Here is a 25,832-nt window from a genome sequence, read left to right on the forward strand (position 1 = left end):
TCCAACCCCTACCTGAGGAGTCATTCCACACTACAGCAACCCTGACAAGTGATCCTGTAGCTTCTGCTTGAATTACTGTAATAACAGGGTACTCACTACTACATGAGGCAGCTGATTCTCACTGTGAACATTTCTTCAATAATGAAAAAATTTCTTCCCAAAACCAAATACAGTCAGGTATAAAACAATCTAGAATAGAACCAAAGGCTTATCTGTAGGAACTGAAATTTATTGACTTTCTTTTCAAAATAGGACATAACTCAGGTCATATCTTTGGCAGAATTCCTTATTTTTGTAGCTCAACACATCTCTACCATTCAAGCCTAGTTCTACTAATTTCCATCAAATTAAAGTTATCAGTAAAGGAAGAAAAAAGTACATAGGGTTAATCTCACCTGTCCACTACTCCTTGGGTTTTAAAGAATTATTATTATCTTTTTTTTTTTTAAAAGGCCCATACAAGTCATTCCTCAATTGATAAATGGTCAAAGGATATAAACAGGCAGTTTTCAGAGGAAGAAATTAAAGCTATCTATAGTCATATGAAAAAATGCTCTAAATCACTACTGATTAGATAAATGCAAATCAAAACAACTCTGAGATACCACATCACTCCTATTAGATTGGCTAACATGACAAAACAGGAAGATGATAAATGCTGGAGAAGATGTGGGAGAGCTGGAACAATAATTCATTGTTGGTGGAGCTGTGAACTGATCCAACCACTCTGGAGAGCAATTTGGAATATTGCCCAAAGGGCTACAAACATACCCTTAGACCCAGCAATACTGCTTCTAGGACTGTATCTCCAAGAGATCATAAAAATGGGAAAGGGTCCCACATGTACAAAAATATTTATAGCCTCTCTCTTTGTGGTGGCCAAAATCAAGGGGATGCCCATCAATTGGGGAATGGCTGAATAAATTGTGGTATACGAACATAATGGAATACTTTTGTGCTATAAGAAATGACGAACAGGAAGACTTCAGAGAGGCCTGGAAAGACTTATATGAACTGATGCTGAGTGAAAGGAGCAGAACCAGGAGAATTTTGTACACAGCAACAACCACAGTAGGTGAGGAACTTTTCTGGTAGACTTAGTAACTTCGTTGCAATGCAAGAACTTAAAAAATTCCCAATGGACTCAAGGCAAAATGCCTTCCACATCCAGAGAAAGAACTATGGAATTTGATAGCAGAATGAAGCAGACCATTTTCTTTTGTATCATATTTTGTTTTGTTTTGCGATTTCTCTCATTTATTCTAATTCCTCTATGCAACATGAATAAGGTGAAAATGTATTTAATAGGAATGTATGTGTAGAACCCATATAAAATTGTATGCCGTCTCAGGGAGGGAGCGGGGAGGGACAGGGGAAGCAGGAGTACGGAGAGAAAAAAAAAATCTAAGATATATGAAAGTGATTGTAGAACACTGAAGACAAATAAAATAATTTAATTTTAAAAAATAAATTAATTAAAATAAATAAATGACCTAGAAAGTATTTTGAACATAACAGAAATAGGTATCACGTAAATTTTTTTTAAAAGTCCTTTGTTCCTACCCCATCACTAAGATAATAGACAATCAAGGCATTGCAGAATGAAGAATATCCTGATGTATGTAACTAATAAATATTCTGATGTATCCTAATAAACTCAAAGCAATATAAGAACAGTCCTCTAACTAGCTACAATGAGTGTGCATTTCCAAATAAAACCTAACTTAGGAGCTCTTTGAATCCACAGGGAGAAAAGCCCTGCTTTCAGTTGCAATTAGTGCCTCCACACATATACATGAACTTCTCTTACAATTCAGGATAGGAATTTTGAATCTAAGTGGTTAGGAAATATCTCCACTAAAGACAAACAATGAGAACTCAGGGTAGGAGATTCCAAGGTTTACAGATTGTAAAGAAGCTAATGCCTAGAGTTTAATGCCCTGAAAACCATCTGTCCTTCCTACTGTGTCACATGAGCTGATCATCTTTGTGAAAGGAAGTATGAGGTAGGGAAAGACATGATAAATCAGTGGAACTGGATTACTCAGCTCTAGGTCATTTTTGAAAGAAGGAAGTTGGATAAGATGATTTTTAAAGCATCCCTCTAGCTTTAAATTCACAGTAATGGGGTGAGGAACATGTAGTTTTCTTCTTATTTTGCAATCTGTTTTTGTATCACACACGTGTTCTACGTAACTGGCACACAACAGTTTATAAGATCTGAGCAGGAACATTTTAGCTAGAAGAAATGGGGGACAACTGTGCCATTTTTCACCACTGGAACTACCTGGGGTCAAAAAAAGTACCTTGAATACACATGGATGCTTTTTAAATGAACTGTTGTTGAACTGAAGAGAGCAAGAAAGGAAAGAAGGAAAAGAGGGAGACATGATATAAAGGAGATTCATACTTAAGGTAGAAGATGGACTAAATAACCTATCAACTCCCTTCCATAATAGCATTTCTTATATTTTCTACCAATACTTAGAATTAGCAAAGTCAATCAATATGAATTTAGTATGTACCAGAAACTGTGAACACAAAGACAAAAGTAAGACAGTCCCTCCTGGTCAAGGAGCATATATTCTACTAGGGGATATACAATCTTGTAATGTTCTCTAATTCTTCATGTGTAAAAACTTTTTCTCCTTCTTGGACTAGTTTAGTCCTTGGGTAGGTGAGAGAGAAGGAGTTTTGCCATCAGGTTGCTCTTAATCAAAAAGGCCAAGTTGCAGAACTGGTGGGCGGGAAGTCAGTCCACCTGGATGGAAACCAAACTCAGGTCAAGTTGGGAGGAAAGCTGGAAACTAAGACATATGACTACAAGAAAACTGCGATGATGCAGTCCAGTGTAGAGGAACCCACACTGGACTACTAATGTAGCCTAAGGAGCCACTGAGGATTTCTGAATGCATATGAGGGAAATGGTCAGGTCTATGTTTTAGGAATATCTATCTGGCAGTTGTGCAGTAAATAGATCAGAGGTGGGGAAAAAATCATAGTCAAGAAGATTAAATTAGGAAGCTACTGCAGGAGTCCAGGTGAAAGATGATAGCTTGATGAATGCCTGGCAGCTAGGTGGTGAAATGCGTTTGAATGACAAACAAAGGATTTTGTATTTGATCCTTGAGGCAATAGGAAATCACTGGAGTTTACTGAGTAAGATGACATGGTCGGACCTGTGCTTTAAGAAAATCACTTTGGGGCTGAATGGAGGATGGATTGGAGTGGGGAGAGACTTGAGGCAGGCAGACCCATCCATTAGCAGACTAATGCGACAGTTCAAGTATGAGGTGATGAGGGCCTGCACCAGGGTGGTAGCAGTGTCAAAGGAGAAAAGGGAGTGTATTCAAGAAGTGATGCAAAGGTGAAATCAACAGATCTTGGTAACAGATTGGATGTAGGGAGGAGGGGAGGAGAGAGTGAAAAGACAAGGATTATTCTTAGGTTTCAAGGGACTTGGAGATAGTATTCCCCTCTAAAATAATAAAGAAGTGGGAAGAGCAGGAAGGTTCAAGGGGAAAGATAAAGAGTTGAGGTCTGTTAGAAATTTAGCTTAAAATGTCTGGAAGGTACTTGGAGAGGTGCAAGATTGGAGGTCAGCAGAAAGGTTGGGGGCAGTATAGGTAGATTTGAGAACTGTCAGTCTAGAGACAGTAATTAAATTTAATGAATGGGAGCTGATGAGATCACCAAGTGAGATAGTACAAAGGGAGAAGAGAAGGGAGCCTAGGAAAGAATCCTGAGGGACAGCTGCAGTTTAGAGGGTGCAATCTAGGGGACAGAGTAGGAACAGTCAGACAGGTAGGAGAAAAAGAAGAGACTAGTGTCCTGCAAACCTAGAGAGGAGAAGAATGTTCAAGGAGGAAAGAATAATCAACAGTGTTAAAGGCTGCAGAGAGGTCAAGGAGAATAAGGATTGAGAAAAGGCCACTGAATTCAGCAATTAAGAAATCACTAGTAACTTTGGAGAGAAAAATGTGGGTGGAATGATAAAGTTGGAAGCTAAATTTGAAGAGCTTAGGAAAGTGAGAGGAGAGAAAATGGAAGATACCTATTATAGGCAGCCTTTTGGAGGAATTTTGCTACAAAGAGCCAAAGAGCTATAGATGAGAGTGGGGATGAAAGGGTTTTTTCAGGGCAAGTCACTTTACCTCGACTTCAATTGCCTCAACTCTAAAAGGGGGAAAGGCATAAGCACTTATATAGTGTCTACTATGTGCCAAGTAATGTGAAAAGCACTTTACAAATATTATCTTATTTGAGATCACCCACCTCCCAGTGCTATTATAAGGATAGAGACAGTAATTGTGAAGTGCTCTGAAAACCTTAAAGTGCTACATAAGTACTAATTGTTATCATTATTTAAGAAAGATAATAATAGGCTACATTAAGAAAAGCAGTGTTCAAAATGAGGAAGATCCTGAGGATCTTGCTGTCTTCTAAAAAACCACTTCTAGAGTTCAGTGTTTAGCTCTAGGACTTAAATATTTAAGGTTATTGACAAGATAGTAAGGAAATTAAATTTTATCCTCAAGAGAATTCTGAAGGGGGAAGAAGGCTCTATGATGTTGTCTTCAAATATCTGAAGGGTTGTCATTTAGGAAAGGGATTGAATGGTCCTGCCTGGATCCAGATACCATAACTAGGCTGGAAGTTACAAGGAAATAAATTTTTGCAAAATACAAAGAAAAATCTTCCTAATAATTAGATCTGTCCAAAAACTGAATGAGCTGCCCAGGAGGTAATGATATTGATAAGATCATCATCATGACAGTACTGAACTCCTCATCGCTGGTAGTGTTCAGAGACTGGATGATCGCTGGTGCAGGATGTTACAGAAAGAATTCTTTCTACTGGGACAGATTGATTAGATGTCCTCTGAGGTCCCTTATAACTATGAGATTCCATGAAGATGAAATAAAAACAGATGTTTACAAAGTAACTTTGATAAGTAGTAGCAACTGCATCAGTAATTCTGCAGCTCTTCCTTCCACAGACACCCCCCAAACAAATTCATCCTAAGACAGTCATATTTACTTCCAGGCATCAGCAACAGAGACAAAACCTTTAAGGCTATCCTTCCTTTCCCTATTTCCTGGCTATTACTTTCCCATAATAAATTTGTTTTTCCTATACCTGGTGGAGGAGGAAGGTCATTTATGTTGACATTGAGAAGTTTTGGCCATACTTCACGGCGGATATCATCTGTCAGGAGCCCACCTTCACTAATTGCCATGCGTCGAAGCGCAGCCACATCTGTTGGATCACTGATCAGGGCTTGGTGAATCTCTGCAGCTTTCCTTTTCTTCTTGGCATTATAGTCTACAGAAAGAAAAGAAAGAAGTATTTCTGAACTACGCCAAGGCAAAGCTGGGACGAGAGCAGTAAAAATAGGTGGCCATCTAAAGTACAGAATGGAGGGGAGGGTGTGTGTGTGTGCGTGCACGTGCACGCAGTGCACACATAATGAGGGACCCAATATTATTTTTTTAACGTATGTTTTTAAGATCAGAAAATGCCACTCTCCATGTTATGTGCATATATATACACAATATACAGATGTGTGTGCATATGTATTTGTATATATGCATCCATATACATTCATACTACTATATATTTTTTCTGATAAGTGAATGTGTTACAGTAAGAGTTCAAAGTCTCTTTTAGACGGGATATACAAGGGGTTGAAATTTTCAGAAAGGGTACACACTTTCAAAACTGCATAAGGGAATGCAAAAGTTATGACAAAACCTGACCCAGGTTCTATTATCATAAGATCTCTGGTTTAACTGTGTTATTTGGTTTGAAATTACATTGATGTAGGACTCCCAGGGTGGAAACTCTACTGAGCAACTAAACTGGCAACTAACCCCCTTCTAACTTATAATCTTAAAGAGACTTGGGCACTGAGAGGTTAGGTAATTTGCCCATGATTACAAAACTAGTATATGTCAGATGGGACATAAACACTGAACAATACCAAACTACAAAACAAGAGATGTCACAAGGCAGTACAATTTGAATCTGGAAGGTATTTCAGGTCATCTAGTACAATGTCCTCATTTTATATTTGCATTTATAATGTCTTACATTTTAGAGTCCTGATAAGAGGCTTCTAGGTGAAGAGACAATAAGTATTGTATATTTAAAGGAGGAAAAACCCTTACTATGGACTAGACCGATCTGGGAAGGCTCCATAGAAGATGTGGGAACTCAGGAATAAGGAGAAGGCTTTTACATATTAAGTGGGGAGGAGAAAAGAGGATGTTTTAGATGGGGGAAGAACATGAACATAAGTAGTATGATATAATGGAAAGAATGTTGACTCCAAGTCAGAGGACCTGGGTTTGAATCCTGTCTCTGATACTACTCATGTGACTGTAAGAAAGTCATTAATTCTCCCTGAGCCTCAGGTTCCTCATGTGTAAAATAAGGGGTGTTAGAACAGATAGCTTCTAATATTACTTCTAGCTCTAGATCCATGATCCTATTGAAACAGGCAAAAATGAATGAGCAGCCTGGTTTGATTGTGCAGTATTTAACAAATCAACGAATATTTGAAGAGACTCTGCTATGACAGGGTAACATGAAAATAAGACTTGAACTTGCAACTAGAGAAAGTTTCTATGCTATATAACTTCCACTCTGTACTAAAACAACAGTTCAGTTGTAATGAATGTAAAGAAGTTGCTATATTATGAGTCTGAATAAAAGCATGAGAGCTGCCTACTTACTTTGTGCCAGAGTTTTGGCAGATGATAAATAAAGGTACACACTGGTTTGGTATCAGGTCATGATGGCAAAAGTAGAGGCAAAAAGATGACCTAGACAGATGACTCCTTTTCCACTTCGTCCTACTTTTCATGATAACCTAACAGCCTTGAAAGCAGTGCCCTACTTCCTTCTGTTGGCACAGCACCTGACTAGTCAGATGTTTGATTAAGAAGTGATTCCTGTTTGTAGTTCATATGTCTATTAGGTTTTTTCCTAGGCTGGCTGGCTTGTAGAGCATGTACTAAAGAGGCCTAAGTCAAACAAAGAGTATGTTCTACATATTAATAAAGCCTTAGAATAATAACTGGCCATTTATATGACACTTTTCACACAATATCTTATTTAATTTAATTTAAATATCTTATTTAATATGATACACAGCAAGGATAAAATTAACTTCACTAACACAATCTATGACATATTCTCTTTACTCAAAGAGAATGCTCTTCATTTTCCATGAATCAGAAAAGGTACCAACACTGACTGTAATAACAGTTACGAACTGGTCATACTGAATACTGTTTGAAAAACATGAGACATTAGCTGAACATCTTTTCTGTTAAGCTTTTTCTAAAGACAGGAAAGGAAATTTGCCCTCAATTACTTCTAACATATTTCCCTTCATCTTATTAGTGTGACACAGCAGTACTGTATTAGATGGGAGAGGGGGTGGAAAGAGCTGTTGCTACATATCTGGGGGAAAAGAACACTGCTTGTAATCATGTGAATTTCCACAAATTTGGGCAACTATTCTGACAGAATATTAACCATTTCAAACCTCTCTATAATTCTAAGGAGAAAAATAGCTCCCAACTTGGATTCTTTTTAGATCCTGTTTTGTCCCATCCTCTTAGAATGCTGCTATTCAACTCAACAAACATTTATCAAGCACCTACTGTGCATCTCATTGTATCATGGAGATGATACTGGGTTCTCAAAGGCCAAAACAGTAAAGCACAAGTCCTGGCAAGTTTTTACCAGACTGAAAAAGCTTTCAATGTGGACCCAGCAATGCATTGTTTTAGCTCTGAAGACTAAACAGAGCTAAACTTGGAGAGGCTCAATCAATCAACAAGCAGTAGTGTGTGAGGCTGAGGAAGGAAGCAAGAAGAGTGCAAGGTTGATGGCCAGGGCACAGACCCAAAGGTGAGAGATGCAGAAACCAGAGAGAAGGCCAGTTGGACTGGATCTTCAAGTGCTGACAGGGAATATGTATAATGAGGCTAAGACGGTAGGCTGGGGCCAGGTCGTGAAAGGCTTTAAAAGCTAATGACATGTTTACATTTTATCCTAGAGGAAATAGTGCCACTGAAGTTTATTCAATAGGGAAGTAATATGGTCAGAACTGTGCTTAAGGGAAATTCATAGCAGCTGTGTGTAAATGGAATCCAATTCTAGGGAAGGAAGGACAACAAACACAAAGGCATGGAGGTAGGCAGAATGAGATCAGAAAATAACAGTAGCTAGTAAGTATATAGCCCCTTACGGGTTACAAAGTATTTTACATGTTACCATGTTTGATACTTACAACAACCTATAAAGTAGTACAGTGCTATTGTTATTCTAATTTTATAAAAGAGGAAACAGAAATGATTTGTCTAGGCTCAGCCAGATAATAAATGTTTGAGGCAGGATTCACATTGACGTTTTTCTGATTTCTTAGCATTCTACTGAACTTTCTAAGAAAACAGTGAGCAGTGAAGCTTGATGGAAGTGGATACGTGAAGGACAGTGTTGTGAAACAAAACAGGAAAAAAAGTTGAAGCCAGGCTGTTAAGGCCTAAAATGCCAGACTATTTTACTCAGTAGGTAACAGGGAGCCACAGAAGGTTGAATAGGAGATTAAATTGCTATTTCTTCTCTTTTTCTTTTTCTTTTGCTATTTTCCCCTTCAATTAAAATGCAATAGTCTTAATTTAGATGGATTTTTCCTCTTCCTAGGAAGAAACCTGGTCTAGCAGAAAAATGATTTTTCACTGCTGGTAATATGCAAACTCAAACCTAAAATAAATGTTCTAGCATCTTCTATCTTACAAATTTCAAATTACCAGGTACTCTCCAGAGAGGAGTTAAATAGCTTATGTTGTTTGTAGCTTCCAGCTTTGGTCCCAATTCTATCTCCCTTACAGAAGAGAGTCTACTGTGTCAAGGGAGTAAACCTTACAGGGTGAATGGGGAAGATGTCACTTTGTGGGACCACTCCTCTCTTCCCTTGTAAATATCTTACTGCTCATGACTCACGTACTATGATCCTGCCTTAAAAAGAAAGGGGAACAAAACACTTTCAGGAACAGAAATGTTCAAAAAGAATGTATACTTCTAAGAAAATATAAAAATGGCAAGTGATTATGCAGAATTAGGAGAAAAAGGGTTTTAATTATAATGCAATTATAATTATATATATAATTCAAGATGGAAATGAGAAGATGAATATTCTTTAGATGCACAGGAGAAAATGAAATGCATTGGTTTCGAACAATTAAATATTAAAATAAATTCTGCAGGTAGACTTTAAGTTGTAAAAGATTTTGAACTTCAGAATTTTATAAAAACTTAGGTTTAGGGTAAAAGCCTACAATTCTCCTGGAGATAGTAAACATGTAATTTCAGGCTCCCAGGCTGTGGTTTTTGGTGGTTTTTTTGGTCCCAATGATTATAGAAATGTGTAATCAAAAGCTACAGACTACCACAGTCTATGGTGCCGGTTATTAGCATAAAAAAATAATGGATTAGAAGGGTGACTGAATTAACAAAAGATACCACAACAAAACGTAAAAGTTCCTCTGGTTATGAACAAATCTCTTGGTAATTCTCAGGAAAAGGGAATTCTATACATATTATGCTTGTCCATTCTATTAAAATGATTATTCATACTGTGCCAATATCACAGTGGTTCTTAAAATTCCCGGGATGAGAGCGCCTGCTTTCCAATCACCGCATTGAGCCACTCCCAACTTTGGATAAAAAACAATATAGTGTTCTATCTCCACCAAACAACAGGTGTTTCTAGAATCACCTGGCTGACACAGCAGAATGTATTGGGAAAGAAAACAATGACTAACAATGCTTACTCAGTTACCCTTTCCTCTGGCAGAGATCAAGAAGTTTTTCTGTCACTAAATAATCAGCGACCTAAAATCATCTTTGTTTTTTGCCCTTAAAGTCTATTGCTAGACACAAATGTCCTAAGATTACCAAATGGATGGGTTCTTATGCAAGGGCACAAAATTCCATTGTGATTTTGGGGATTGTGCCTACATTATACTTTATAAAAAAATATGATATTCTTTACTCAGAATTAAACTCAAGACGCCATAGTCAACATTGCTCCTAACCAAAACAATGAAGTGTGGAAGAGTCAGGAAAAAATTCTCCTTTTCAAAATGATGTTCATTTTATAAACAAGTTTCAGGGAGAATAATAGACATCAGACTTATGGTAGGACCTCATTTCTCTATGAAAAGACAGTGGGAGAAGAAAAGAAGATTTGTAGATATCCTGGGTTGGGCTCTAATTTAATAAAACAAACATAATACCCTCCCCAAAAATAATGTAGCTCTTTTTGGGGGTACTAGTCATTTTCCACAAATTCAAACCTAAATTAGTAGACCCTCATTAAAACTACCTAAAACTACCTGAGGGGGGAGAAAAGGAACAAATTTGACTCTTTTCATCAATGAAGTATATTATTTTCAATGCTTTCTTTAATAGGCATTTTTTTTCATCTGGTTGTGGAAACAATCACAGAAAACATCTTGTTTACTTCTCCCCTCTCTTGCTTACAGTTGCTCAGGTCAGTCATTATTCCTAGAATGCTCTCTTCTCTTCCATGCTTATTAAACTTCTACTCACTTCTGAAAGCCCAATTCAAATACGACATCCACTTCCATGTTCATGAAGTCTGACATTCCCTTATATGTCGTAATTTCACCTTCCCCTATGCCCTGGTCACCACGATTTCCAATCCTTCCAACTTCAGTTCTTTCCGAGGCTACCACTCCTGCAATTGTTACATTCTCCTCCTTTACTTCTTTTCATTCCCTGGGTGAACCTATTCAACTCTATGCTGTTGTTTTCTCTAGAATCCCTTGGCCCCTTACTGTATCATTTATCTTATCATGCAAAGTCTCAACCTTGAATTACTTTCATTAAACACTTCGCCTTCACTCCGAGTCATGCTTCTGAAGGACAATGGAGAAAAACCACAAAACTGTGCTGACTGAGTTCACTGGAAATTTCTTAAACAATCTCAACTGAGCCTTCACTGTAGCAAGGAAGTTTTCCCTAATTCACTCATTTTCCTCACTCACCATAGCAGCCCTTCACACTTTTTCATCCCTCCTCAAACCTCTTACAACTCTTTCTGCTCTCACCTGAGAACCTCACTTTATAACTAAGGTCAACTGCCAGGAGCTCTCCTTTCCTTCTTCCCTTTTCCTTAAGTCACATTATCTAAATGCCTTCTGCCACTATGTTCTTCACCCTTGTCTCACGTGAAGAGCTAGCCCTTCTCTTTGCTAAGACTAACCCCTCTACATGCACAAGTGATCCCATTCCATCCTCTCTTATCCTCACTCTTTCACTTATCTTCAATCTCTCTCTGTCTATAGGCTACTTCCCTAACATCTATAAACATATTTATATTTCCTCCAACCTCAAAAAAAAAATCTCATTTGATCCATCCATTTCCCCCAGCCACTGTCCCATGCTTCCTTCTGTTTTGTGGCTTAATCACTTTGAGAAGGACATCTATAATTGAAGCCTCCACTTTTCCTCTCACTCTCTTAATTCTCCATAATCTGGTTTCTAATCGCATCATTCAGCTAAAACTGCTCTTTTTTATTATTATTATTTTATTTGTTCTCAGTGTTCTACAATTACTTCCATATAACATAGATTTTTTTACTCCTCCCTCCCCCTCCTTCCCCACTCCCTCCCCGAGTCGGCATACAAATTATATAGGTTCTACACATACATTCCTATGAATACATTTTCACCTTAGTCATGTTGCATAGAAGAATTAAAATGAATGGGAGAAATCATCAAACAAACCAAAACGTAATGCAAAAGAAAATGGTCTGCTGCATTCTGCAATCAAATTCCATAGTTCTTTCTCTGGATGTGGAAGGCAATTTGCCTCACTGGGAATTTTTTAAGTCCTTGCACTGCAATGAAGTTCTAAGTCTACCAGAAAAAATCCTCGCACGCTGTGGTTGTTGCTGTGTACAAAGTTCTCCTGATTCTGCTCCTTTCACTCAGCATCAGTTCATATAGGTCTTTCCAGGCCTCTCTGAAGTCTTCCTGTTCATCATTTCTTATAGCACAATAGTATTCCATTACATTCATATACCACAATTTATTCAGCCATTCCCCAACTGATGGGCATCCCCTTGATTTCCAGTTTTTGGCCACCACAAAGAGCTGCTATAAGTATTTTTGTACATATGGGACCCTTTCCCATTTTTATGATCTCTTTGGGATAAAACTGCTCTTTCTAAAGTTACCAAGTGCTCCCTAAATTAGCAAATCTAATAGCTTTTTTTGAATGTCACATCCTTGTAGACCTCTCTGTAGCCTTTGCCATACTCAATCACCCTTTTCTTCATACTCACTCCTCTCTAGATTTGTGACAATATTCTGGTTCTCCTCCTATCTGTTTGACCCTTTTTCCTCAGTCTCTTTTGCTGGATCTTTATGATGGTCAAACCTGCTAAAACGGGGTTTCCCCTTTAGCTCTATCCTCTTCTTTCCTCTCTTTACCCTCTATACTATTTCATTTGGTAAACTCATCTGCTCCCTTAGATTCAATTATCAACTCCATGCAGATGATTCTCTGGTCTATTTATGCAGCTCCAATCTCTCTCCTAATCTACCAGTTCCAACTGCCTATTGGACATCTGAAAATGGATGTCCTAAAGACATATTCTAATTTAACAAGTCCAAAACTTAACTCATCATCTTTCCTTCCCAAGTCCTCTCCTCTTTCTAACTTCCCTATTAATGTTGAGGTCACCATCAACCTCCCAGTCACCAAGACTCACAAACTAGGCATTATCCTTGACTCTTCACTCTCTCGCCACTACCTCCCATATCCAATATGTTGCCAAGTCCTATCAATTTTACATCTGGTACAATACTTTCCCTTCTTTCCTCTGATACTGCTACGACTCTCCTACAGGCCCTCATCAACTCATAAGGAGACTACTAGAAAAGTCTGCTGGATGGTCTCCTCAACTCAAGATTCTCTCCCCACTGTGGTCTACTCAGCTGTGAAACTGATCTTCCTAAATTTCTAAAGGGCAGGTGTAACTGTGACAAATCCCCACTTAATAAATGCCAGGGAGATCCTTCATCACCTCCAGGATCAAATATAAAATTCTTTGTTTAGCATTCAAAGTCCTTTATAACCTTTTCAGTTTCCATACACTTTACTTACCACCCTCCCTCCTCCCCAAGTGCTCTCTGATCCAGTGATATATGGGTCTTACTGATCCTAGAAGAAAAAATGTTTATCTCCTAATTGAGCATTTTCACTGGCTGGCTCTCATGTTTGGAATTCTTTCCCTCTTCCTCCTCTCTATTTCCTGGCTTCCCTCAAAACCCAGCTAAAATCCCAAATTCTATAGGAAGCCTTTCCCAATATCCCTTAATGCTAATGTCTGTGCTCTGTTGAGAATCTTCAATTTTTCTAATATATTTCATTTGTACATTTTTTTCATGCTGTTTCCCCCATTAGAACGTGAGTGCCCTGAGAGCAGGGGCTGTCTTTTGCCTTTCTTTGTATCCCCACTGCTTAGCACTGCACTGGCATATATTAAGCATGTGCTTAAGAAAGACTTGTTAACTTGAACTGACCTAGTACTTCCTCCTGAATAGACCCCTTAAAGGCACTGTGTTTTGCATCTTTCTAATGTCTTTATACAATAAAGTATATTAGTTATGTTTGTGGTTTATCCTCCTCTCAGACAGTAGGCTCCATGAAGGCTATATCTTATCTTAACTTTTTATCTCCCCTAGCACCTACCTAGTATCCTATTCACAGCATTTCCATTAACTCTCAGAAGTGAGTCCATCCTTGACAAAAATCTTTCATCCCTAAATTCTTCTCATTTATTCAAAGTGGCATAATAAAAGGAGGCAGAGTTGAGCATAGTATACTGTGTATAGGGCACACATCTGGCATCTTGGAGACCAAGATTGCAAAAGAAAAGAAAGCACAAGCAATGATACAATTTGGGAGAGATCCAATTGTATCACAACAATGGAAGTCATAAGACAAGGCAAAAAGTTATGATGCAAAAGGGCCTAGAAAATCAGTTCACATTGTAAGAATTACTTCTGAACTATCACAGTTAATGTCAAAAAAAGAAATAGGGAAAGAGAACAGACAATGATTAGGGCAATAAAGTATAGTTACTATGCAGGGAGCACAGCAACATGTACGCAAGTCAGTTATGTCATCTCCCTTGGACAAAAGACTGTCATTATTGGGGACCCAAGAAGAACATATCTCAGGGGCCTGAGAAAGCAGATGAACTAAATTACTATGTCTTCCTATTACGATTAATTCTCATGGAATTATATACAGTGGTTAAAATAAAATAAACAGGAATTTGTGGGTTGGCCTGGTAGTCTTTGATATGAAGAAGAGGATGTTAATTTTAGATAATGGACTAAGTCAGGGGTGGGGAACCTGTGGCTTTTACACATCCCCCACCCCTGCACTAAGTTCTAGAAAGTTTAAAAACTCATCCTACTCCTCTTCACATTACCATTTTCAATTTAAAGGTGCCCAGGGTCCAGCGGCCCTCCTGAATGGCAGCTCTAATCTCTGGTTCCTCATTCTTCAGAGCCTTATTACCCTAGCAAAATTCTCGAAATCTGTACTACACTGGCTTACTTGCTGTTCCTCAAACACAGCATTCCATTTCTCATTTCTGAGACTTTACCACATAGTAAGTCTTTAATAAATGCTTGCCAACTGATGGAAATATTCCTTTCTCATGGAACTCGGGCTTCTTTTCCTTAAGAAGTAACATGGCAAAAAGAACATAAGACATTGTCTCCAGAGAGAGATTCAATTCCTAGACTCAACACTGTCTCCCATACTTGGAATACCTACATTGCACGCTCTCTCTCTCAACTCTCTCTCTCTCTCTCTCTCTCTCTCTCTCTCTCTCTCTCATCTCTTAGTTGTTTTCCTGGCTTTCAATATTCTGCTCAAATCTCACCTTCTGCAGAATCCTTTTCCCAGTTCCTCCCAGCTAGCTTCTTCCTCTAGGAGACTGCCTTCCATGAAACTTACCTATTACAGTTGAGGGCACCACCATCCTCCTATCACCCAGGCTTGAAATATGGGTGCTTGACTCTTACTCTCTTTCACTTTTAATTCCAATCTGTTGCCAATCCCTCTTTCTTCTGATTACAAGAATTTTTTTCTGGCTGTACCCCATGCCTAGGATGTTCTCCCTTTTCATCTCCATTTCCTGACTTCCTTGAAGTCTTAACTCAAAAACTCCACCTCTTCTGCAAGAAGTATTTCCAGGCCCCCTAAAGACTAGCACCTGCTCCTCTGCAGCACTTCCTATTTACTTTTTATATGTTTTTGTAAACAGTCAGAATATTAGAATGTGAGCTCCTTGGATGGAGATGATAAAGGCTATCATAGTTCTTAGTCTCCTCATTGCTTAGCACAGTGCCTGCCATTTAGTAAGTCTTTAAGAAATGCTTGCTGACTGACTGAAATATTCCTTTCCCATGGAAATCCGGGCTTCTTTTCCTTAACAAGCAATATGGTGAAAAGAACATAAGACATTGTGTCCAGACAGACTCAATTCCTAGACACTCTAGGACCCTGTAGCCTCTATTTCCTCACCTATAAAACAGGGATAATAATACTTTCAGAACTGTTGTGAAGAAAACACTACATAAAGCTGAAAGCCCTACTGACCATATAACCAAATCCCCACTCCTTTCATCTCTCAATATCTTTTCAATTCATTTAAGTCCTTGCCTTTCTAGATCACTATAACCACCATCACCACAGTCACTCAAAGTCCTACTCCTTATACCTCATTAAGGACACTATTTTGCTTCCCCTTCCTCACATCAGTACCACTACCCTTCTCCTGAGAACCTCTTTCCCTGCAGTCATCAGCACCAGAATCACCAAGACCCCTCCTCAGGTCCCCTCAACAACAACTTCAGCACCATGCTCTCTCCTCTCCCCATCCAGCAGCAGCACTGTCACTCTCCCCAAGACACCTCCCCACTCAAAAATCATTAATCGTGCTCAGCCTCCCGCCCTTAAGTCCCCCTAATACTAGACACCCTCAGTAGCAGAACCCCCTCCCCTCCCCATCCAGCAGTAGAAACATCACCGTCCTCTGCCCAGGAACCGTCCCCCTTTCCCACCCTTAGGTCCCCCTAACACCGGACACTCTCAGGCACAGCAGCACTGTCCTTCCTTCTCCGTGTCTTCGTCCCCAACCCCATGGTTCCTAATTCTGCTGCCGCAGCACAGGACCCCTCACACCATCCCGCCCGCAGGTCCTCCTACCAGACATTCTCCGCAGCAGCAGCTCCTCCCCTGTCGGCCCCATCCTCTGCCCGCCCGGGCGGCGGCCGCAGCAGCAGGAGCAGCCCAGCCCCTTCTGTCCCGCCCCCCTCAGGCCTCAGGCCCCGGCCCCCGGTACCTGCTCCCTCGTCCCCGCGGCCAGACCAGGAGGCCGAGAGCCCGTCGCCCCCAGCTCTCGAGAGAGCCATGCCCCGGGGCCCCGGCTCCTCCCCGCGCCCGTGGTGGTGCCAGGGCCGGGGCAAGGGTGACTGCTACAGCGGAGCCTCTGCAGCTGGCCTCGGCCCGTCCGCTCCTCGGCGAGCACCGCCCCTGCCACGTCACCGCGACCCCGCGCCGCCGGCACGTGACCGCCCCCGCCCACGTGATCGCGCCGGCAACTAAACATAAATAATGAACGAAGGCCGGAGAAGTTAATGAATAGGGGAACACACGCCCCCTCGGGGTCGCCATGACAACAGCTCAGGCCCCGAGTTATCAGAGAAGGGTTGGAGTTGACCCAGGGTGCACCGCGGCAGGGAGGCGGAGCCTTTAGGCTAGAGCAGGCCAGAATTTACCCATTCCTCCCCGTAGTAAGCGAAAGGGGAGGGCCTCTGAGATGGGACCTTTTTAAGGGCAGGAGGTGACTTGGTATATTGAAGCCCTAGACTGGGAATAGAGGAGTCCCGCTTCTGCTGCTTACCAGCTGTGTGACTTTGTACGTAGTCTCTGGGCCTGATTCCTCCGTCGTAAAATGAGGATTCTCTTTAGGTCTGTTCTTAGTCCATTTGAAAATTTATCTAACCCATCCTCCTCCTCCCTTTACAGCGGGGTGGGGGGAAATGAGGAAATAGGTCCAGAGAAGGGCAGAAATTTAGGCGAGGTTATGTTAGCAGGCAGAGTGAGAACTAGAATCCAGGTCTCCTCAGTCACAGCGAGTGTTGGTACATTCACCCGGGAATCTCCTCCTTTGGAAATTGACCCAGAACCTCGGAGTTGGGAGATACAATGTTTCAACTTGTGTTACTTTGGGAAAGTGATTTCCTCTGGGAGCCTCAATTTTATTTCTGAGGATCCTTCCAGTTCTACAGCTATCATGATCATGTGAGCTAATCCAGCTAATCCAATCCCTTCAATTGTACTAAGGCACCGAGTGGCTCTTTCAAGATCACACAGCGTCTCCCCAGTTTCTGAGCCTTGCAATGAATAAGGCATGCTCAGTAATGTCAGTAGCACAGCCAAGTAGGGGAATTTCATCCAGGAATTTTCTACTCCCTTCTGTTTGGACAGAATCCTTCTCTGGTTCAATAGAAACTTGTACATGCAAAAGAGCTTTATTAAAGCATCTCTCCACCACCACCATCACCACCCCCAGCCTTGCAAGTGCACATAGCGCAGGGTAGACCAGCTGTTGGTAAGCTCTGGCCAACTATTGCTAGCCCTGGCCAGGTCACTAAGAATAAAGCAAGGGTTGGAGCTGGAGAGGAGGAATTAGGCTTCGAATGATAGAATCTTAGAGCTTAGGCCACTTGATCCTACTTCCCACCACACACAGGAATCCCTTCTATTCCTCCCTGACAGTTCACACAACTTCCTCTACTTGAACAACTACAGTGATGAGGAGTTTCATTCCTTATAGGTTCATTCCATTCTACTGTGATACAGTTCTCATTGTGGTGAGGCAGTTAGTTTCTCCTTATTTCAAACAATTTCTCTCTGCATCCAACCCCATTGCTTCTAATTTTGTCATCTAGTGTCAAACTACACTAATCTCCCTTTCACATGACAGTTTTTCGTGTTTTAACCCCTCCTAAGCAGGTTCTTAAACATTCCCATTTCTTTTTTTAATATTTTATTTTTACCAAGTACATGTAAAAACAATTTTTAACATTTGTTTTTAAATTTTGAGTTCCAAGTTCTCTCTCCTCCCTTCTACTCCTCTCTCTCTCTGAGACAGTATGCAATTTGAAATAGGTTATACATGTGCAATTTTCCAAAACAAAATATGCCCATTTCTGTCAACCCATCCTTCTCACCATGTTCACTGCTATTCTCCGCATCTCAGGGAGATCAATATATCATAAACTATGACACCCAGAGCTGGACTCATTGGACATCAGATTAGTTTTGACCAGAGCAGAAAACAATGATGATATAATAAAAATCCATTTCCAGAAAGAGTTGAGAGATAGGGGAGATAACATAATCCAATGGAAAGAATACTAGATTTGGAACCCAAAACCAGATGATTCTACATTCTAATATTTCGTTTCTGATTTTTAACATTCTATGTTCCAGCTCTGATAGACTGTTCTAAGTCTCTTCCAACTCTGACATAATGTTCTAGAGTTAGGCTAATGTTATTTTTATGTTCTTTGATACTGGGAGTCAAGTGCTTTAGTGTGAACAAAAAGATTAAGTCCTGGTTTTAAAATAATCTCTTCTGATTCATGTGGACAGGAAACTTCCTTTGGACCTTCTAGACTTTCCTTTGAAAGTGCAGGTTCCATCATAGCAGCATACCCCAGTGCCAGTCAGTCTTTCAGAAAGGTGCTATAAATCTGCCAGGTGGGGGTGCTCTGTGAAAAGATACAAAGATTACAATAAAAAAAGGCTAACTAGTGCAAAATGCGTCAAATCAAAATGTATAATAAAACCCTGTTTTATTTAATGAACCCCAGTGGCCCTTTTGTAGTATATTCAGAGAAGGGAGATTAGGAAATATCTTGGATTAGGAGATAGATTTCAAATTGTAGTCCCTATTCCACCACTGACTCATTAAATGACTGGCCCACCATGAGTTAGTGTCAAAAGTCAGAACTTGAACACTGGTCTCTGTATTTCTAATAATGCAAATCTTAAAGTGATAATATGAATAGCGATCTATAAAGGACAGGTCATTATTGAATTTAGTTCTCATCATACCCCTAATGAGGTAGTTAGTGAAGGTACCTCCATTTTACAAATGGAGAAACTGAGGCTGAGAAGGGGTGGGATTAACCAGGGTCACAAAGCTATAAAGTTGTATAGAGAAAACTGAGGTTTTCTGTTTATCATATCAGTGATTGTTCCCTTTTACCTCATTTCCGTTTTAAGAATTGTTTCAATACAACCAAGTTTGATCCCCTTTTGCCACACTATTCATGACAGCCCCACATATTTATACAATTATTACTTGCAAGACTAGATCAGAAAACAGCACACCAAGTCTCTTATTTTTAAAGAGGAGTCATAAAAAACTGTGTCAGAGGAAGGTGATGCAACAGTGGAACAATTTCAGAAATACCAAATCCCCTTGGGAAAGCACTCCATGAAATCAGTGTTATCTCTTTCTTCTACTAGTTCTCTCTAAGGAAGACGTCTTGTGCAGTCCAGTGGAAAGAGCAATGAATTTCAAGTCTGAACACCGGGGCTCCTCTACTATTTACCTGTTGGAGGGACCTTCGCCAAATCCTTTGACCTTTTTTAGTCTCAATATCCTCTTCTGTAAAAAAGAGGACCCACAAATCTAGATAACTTTCAAAGTCCTTTCCAGAACTCTACCACAGGTTTCTCTCTGTCTGCCTGTTAGTCTATTTCTCAGTACATTCAATCTCTTATGATCATATAATCTCTAGAGTCCCTTCCAGTCTTCATTCTGGTCCCAGCTCTACCATTTACAAGGTGCTGGCTTCTTTCCCCTCTTTGGGCCTCCACCTATTTGTAAGATGAACACCTGTCTGACCTCTCAGGACTTTTGAGAACATCAGACAAGTTAACATTTGTGAAGTTATTAATAAATTGTAATGCCCCATACAAATGTAAGATAGTATTTATTATGAGGTCACACTGGAAAGACAGTATGGGTATTGGTAAGACCTGGAGCCAGGAGAGACCTGACTGAATTTTGGTTCTGATACTTACAAGGTAGGTAACCCCGGGCAAATAACTTTAATCTCTCAACCTCAGTTTCCTCATCTGTAAAATGGGGATGACAATGATACTTGTGCTACTAATTCATAGGGTTGCTGTAGGGAAAAAACTTTTTTTTTGCAAACCTGAAAGCATGATATGTGTTTTATAAGCAATTTCAGTTATTATCAGTATTTCCACTAATTCCACTAATACTCCACTAATTTCCACTAATAGGAAATAACTCCCAGTTGGTTGATCCAATAGTGATCAGACAGATTTGGGCAAATATTTTAAATAACCAAATTGAAATTTAAAGGGAGCTAAGTTGGTTAGGCAGGAAACCCAGGAACCAAACATTCAATTATGTCCAACACTTTGTGACCTCTTGTGAGGTTTTCTTGGCAAAGATACTAGAGTGGGGTTTGTTATTTCCTTCTCCAGTAGATTAAGGCAAACAGAGATGAAGGGTCACTCAGTGAATAAGTATCTGAGGCTGGATTTGAATTTCAGTCTTCCTAACTCCAGGCTCAATGCTCTACTCACGGAGCTACCTGCCTCACAGAACATTTCATTGTTCTCTAGTTGTTTTTTAGTCATGTCAGAGTCTTCATGACTCCTTGGGATTTTCTTGGCAAAGATACTGGAGAGGTTTGCTATTTCCTTCTCCAGCTCATTTTACAGATGAGGAAACTGAGGCAGAATCACACAGCTAATAAGTATTTGAGGCCAAATTTGAACTCAGATGAGTCCTCCTGACTCTGGGCCCAATGCTCTATCCACTTTGCCAACTAGCTGCCCTTATGGGACTCAACTATAAAATATTGAAATATAGAAGTGAGGATACATTGAGTTCTGTAGGGTTGGATCCAAGACTATTTTGTAAAACATGTATTTGTTCAACTTGGGGAAGTAGCCTTTAGTACCTAGAATCATGATAAAAAGTATTTGGGAGTTCTTTTAAGTTTGATTGGAAAAAACCTAACTGAAATTTATAAATAGCTTGGGCAAATTTATTGTTAGAATGACTCGTGCTGAGACCCTCGTTTTAAAGGCTACCCATTATAATTACTGGACAAAAAAAGGGAGCAGTTGTACAAGTGTAAGGTTGGGGAAAATATAGCTAGAGTTATACTGTAGCATGTTATAACTGGAAGAGTTTAGATAACATAAAACAAAGCTGGGAGTGCATGATGTAGAAATTTTGACCTGGGAAGGCCCTTAGAGAACATCTTATCTGACCCCCTCATGGAAAAATGTGATCAGAAAGAGCGAGGACCTGCCTAATGTTTACGGAAAGCTTATGCCAGAGCTGGGACTAAAATGACCCAGGTCTCCAGATGTTCAGTCCAAGGCTCTTTCCACCAGTTGCAGTATCACTAAATTTTTCAGGGAGTTGATTATAATTCTAACCACAACTGATATGAAATTCGATTTTAATATAATTTAACAAGCATTTGCCAAATGCTTATTATATATGTAAAGTTTTGTTAGGTGCTGATTGAGAGTAAGATTAAAAACAAAAAATGCCCAGATCAACCACAAATCATGGCCATTATACCATTTTAGAATAATGATAATCAAGACTTTTGGCATATTTATAATTTTCTATATTTATTCTGTCAATTTTCATAGACCCCACTATACCAATCTACCTTCCTAGGAACCCAGTTTTCTTCATCTGTAAGATGCGGATAAATATTCCATGTTAACACAACACTAGATCTGCATTTAAAAGCCAACTTTTAATTAAAAAAAGAAACAAGGGTTTAACTATGGGACTCTGCATAATAAACTTTAGAGAATACATCTGATGTACATTTATTCAAAGGGAAGAACAAAGGAAAATAAATTAAATTGTTTAGATTATAGTTTATATACAGGCAATGCCAGGGAGTGGAGACTGTAGTGTAGCAGGCAGCCAAAACTGAAACTCAGGAGCAGCTCTGGCTTCTTTAACAGAAATAACAACAGTAACCTGCTGTGACTCTGGTGTATTTGATCCTTAATACGACCCTGTTAAGGATTTCGTCAGGAACAGGTTCAGAAAGGGACTTGGCTGAGATCTAAAATATTCCCTACCATCCATCCTCTACACTACTGCCAAAACAATCTTCCCAAAGCACAATTCTGACCACATCATGTCCCTGCTTTAAAAAAGTCAGTGGCTTCTTGCCGGTAAGACATAATACAAACTCCGTAACGTGACAACCTGGATCCCTCCACCTTTCCACCTCCCCTTCAAGAATTCTGTTCCAGACAGACTGGATTACTAGTTCTTTCCTAAACTTGATAACTTGACACCTCCAGCCTACCCCGTGCTTGTAATGCACTGGTTCACCTCCCCTTCTTAGGATCCTTCTATTCCTACAAGTCTTCCCAGATCCTCTTCAGTTAATACCATCTCCTCAGTTTTGTTATTTGTGTACATGTTTTTCCCCAGATAAAATGTAATCTCAATAGCAGGGATTTTCATTGGTGCTTTCATATCCCCAGTACCTAGCACAGTGCCGTGCATACAGAAGGCCCCTCATGTTTGTTGAATTAAAACATATTTAATACCAAGCTTTGTGCTTCTAGTTGCGGAAATACAAGACCCTATATCTGGCAGAGCTGGGGCAATTCAATCCAGATCAGAATTAGGAGGGATGTTAATGGTAACTACACTGTTAAGCTAGATGTGGAAGGGCATTCAAAGATAGGCTTTTAAGAGAGCTCACAAAGACTTTTGAAGAAACTAAAGTATCAGTGCAATCCTCCAATTTAGATAGGACCAAGATCATCAAGATCTCACACCATTCATTTCTGAAAATTTCTTCTCATATTATTCCCCTCAATGACCTCTACATTCCTGCCACTCTGGAATATTCTTTTAGCCTTCTTCTTGCCTCCCCTCATGGTTCCTCAAGCCTATTTAATGTTGTTATACACCTGCTGAATTCCTATATATTTTTTAAAGGAGACCTTCACTCCTCGCTGTTGAAAAAATCTTTCCCTTCAGGCTTCATAAGACACTAAATAGTTCCACTCTAATGATTTCGAAATATGGATCTGTTGTTAGCGTAATCCTCCATACAGTTCCACATGAAGGCAGGGACCACTTTTACTTTCCTCCAAAGCTTGGCAGTGTTTTACGCACAACTGGTGCTTAAGAAATGCTTAATTAATTGAATGACCATGATCAAATAAATGTATATGTAAGTACCTGGAAAAAAATAAAGCTTCTCAAAGTGGTTTGCAAACATTGACCACTTTTCCCCTCTTGTCACTTAATATGAAATAAAATGCATTTAACCAAAAGTGACTTTCCATCAATAATACCAACTATATTTCAACAGGTGTAATTTCCAGCACTGCATTCTAAAAGTGAGGGCCCAATTTTATTAATGGAATCCAAAAAATGTCAGAGGTAGAAACCTCCTTATGTATCTACTCCACTTCTCATTTTTTAGAGGCTCATAATCCACAGGCAAAGTGACCTTTCCCATGTCACACAATAAGGTACAGTCAGGACATGAGCCATCTAGTACTTTTTTCCAAAATAACAGGGGCTGGATAAATTCTGATTTTATTTTTGAGCACCTGTCATCCACATAGCTTAATGATAAAATTCTAACGGATTCACTCACAAAAAGCAAATACAATATTTTTAGGATTAGTAAGTATGCAAAAGGAGTATTCAAAGCCTTGAAAGCTTAACTCAAATACAGCTGGGGATCTAAATCATATCCTTAAGTTTTTTTAGGTTAACAATCTCTTTAAACATTTCCCATTTAACCACTGACCCAACAGCATGTGTGAATTCCAGGGAGGAGTTCAAAGATAAAGTAAAAAGGATAGGGAAACCAGTATGCCAGAGCCTCACTGCTCTCATTCCAGGTTCCATCAATATCAATTTAATTCCTTTCCTTCACTACTGGACAAAATTTACTAGAATTAAGATTGTCAGTCATAAGGAACAATTAAACACAGAATGTCAGTTGGAAGGAGCCTTAAAGAATCTTTCGTTCTGTGGTTTTGTTAGAAAAAATTGAGGCCTGGAAAGGAAAAATGATGCTAGCCCAAGGTCTCAGTAGCAGAGTTGGGAATAGAACCCAAGTTCTCTGCATTCTCAATCTGGTATGGTTACCCAAAACACTACCTCTCAAATCCAGTGCACTTTCTCTGCATGCGAAGTCGAAGAGAGAAAAGTGTATTTATTTACTCAGGCTTCGGGGACATTTTATTTGTTTAAATGTTTTTATTAAAAAAAAAAAAATTAAAGACCTCCATGGCACAACTTCTTCCCAGCACAGTTAGGTTTTTAGTTAGTTCAATTACAATACAATTACAACCAAGAATTTTTTTTTCTGACTTAACTAAAAAAGGGGGTGAGGGAGCGCACTTCAAACAAGGTTAAAAAAATATGCTTTTAAAAAACCTTTAGAAGTAATTGCCAACGGAACTTCACATATTGGCATCCAATTTCCTGCTATCGAATGCAATGCAGAGACGCAGGGAGTGCTGAGAAATGTGCTCCAATACAAGGTGTACAGATGAGGTAATTTACAACACAGAAGTTGTTACTCTGCAAACCCTTGCCCACCTGCCCACCCACCCACCCCAGCCTCTTGTGTTAAACTCTTTCCTCTTTCCAGATTCATGCATGTGCAGTGGCTCTAAAGTAGCGTTTTTTTTTGCTTATTTATTTTTGTAAAAAAAAAAAAAAAAAAAAGCCCATGGGTGGTATTCCTTCCAGGCTTGTTTCAATTCCTTGTAAGGCTGATGGGTGTTAGAACCTCCAGCTGTTTGTAGCTGCCCTCATCAACCTCAGCTACAACCACATTTTCTGAACTAGGAGGAAATGAATATTGACAACTCTCTCTCCCCTTTTGAAAAAGAGAAGAGTTCCTTAGAAAGTCCTGTTTAAATCACAATTCAGTGCAAAACCTAATCACAAGTTGCATCCCTGGCACAATGGTTGGTGCCGCCTGTTCCTGCACAAAGTCAACATGGTAGCTTTCACATCATTTTAGGGCCTAAAGTATAATAAATATTTATTTCAAGTGGTCACGGGGAATAAAGGTACACTGATGTGCATTAAGAATTTCTCCCCTTCAGCTCTCCCTTGGCTTCATATAGTGAGATAAAAAGGAGGCCACGATTTTCTCCTTTTAAACCCTATTGCTCCTCCAAGTTCCAGTATTCACTACTTACTACCACTATTATGCTTCAGTACATTCACTGAAGCAAAAATGGGTTATAAAGTTAGACAAGTTTATTAAATAGAACAACCCAAGTAACTGCTCATACACGACACTCAAGTGAGAGGCTTGTGGAACCAGTGAAGGTCAGGGAAAACAGACTTTAGGGCTTGAGGAGGGATTGGCAAAGAATTCCTGACCCTGAAAAAAGCAGCTACTGCAACGGGTTAAGGGGAGAAAATCCAGAGCTGATGCTTTGTCATTGTGCTTAAAAAACTAGGCTTCTCCGATGGTGCACCTAATAAAGTTCAGTGGCTAGGTTACAGTGGAGTGTACACACACATATACACACACACTCACACACACTCACACACACACACACACACCATGCACCCTTTTCCCACCCCAAATCCTGGCATGGCTGAGAC

The 25,832-nt window shown here is 39.7% G+C and overlaps 1 protein-coding gene across 5 annotated transcripts in view; it reads right to left on the bottom strand.

Annotated features, from left to right (window-relative positions):
• TBC1D20 (TBC1 domain family member 20) overlaps positions 1-16,687 on the bottom strand; it is a 38,192-nt gene extending 21,505 nt beyond the window's left edge. For 2 of the 5 annotated variants that reach the window (XM_072631674.1, XM_072631672.1), the window contains exons 1-2: positions 16,473-16,687; positions 5,140-5,325 (exon numbers count right to left, since the gene is read on the bottom strand). In XM_072631674.1, coding sequence (XP_072487775.1) covers positions 5,140-5,325; positions 16,473-16,542 — 256 coding nt within the window. In that variant the 5' untranslated portion in view covers positions 16,543-16,687. Of the gene's footprint in view, positions 1-5,139; positions 5,326-15,160; positions 15,326-16,336 lie in introns of those variants that run through there. The other 3 variants (XM_072631675.1, XM_072631673.1, XM_072631676.1) reach the window with 3 other exon arrangements.
• Between the last annotated feature and the right edge of the window lie 9,145 nt (positions 16,688-25,832).

Source organism: Notamacropus eugenii, chromosome 1, assembly GCF_028372415.1.
Source record: "Notamacropus eugenii isolate mMacEug1 chromosome 1, mMacEug1.pri_v2, whole genome shotgun sequence".
NCBI classification, from domain to species: Eukaryota; Metazoa; Chordata; class Mammalia; order Diprotodontia; family Macropodidae; genus Notamacropus; species Notamacropus eugenii.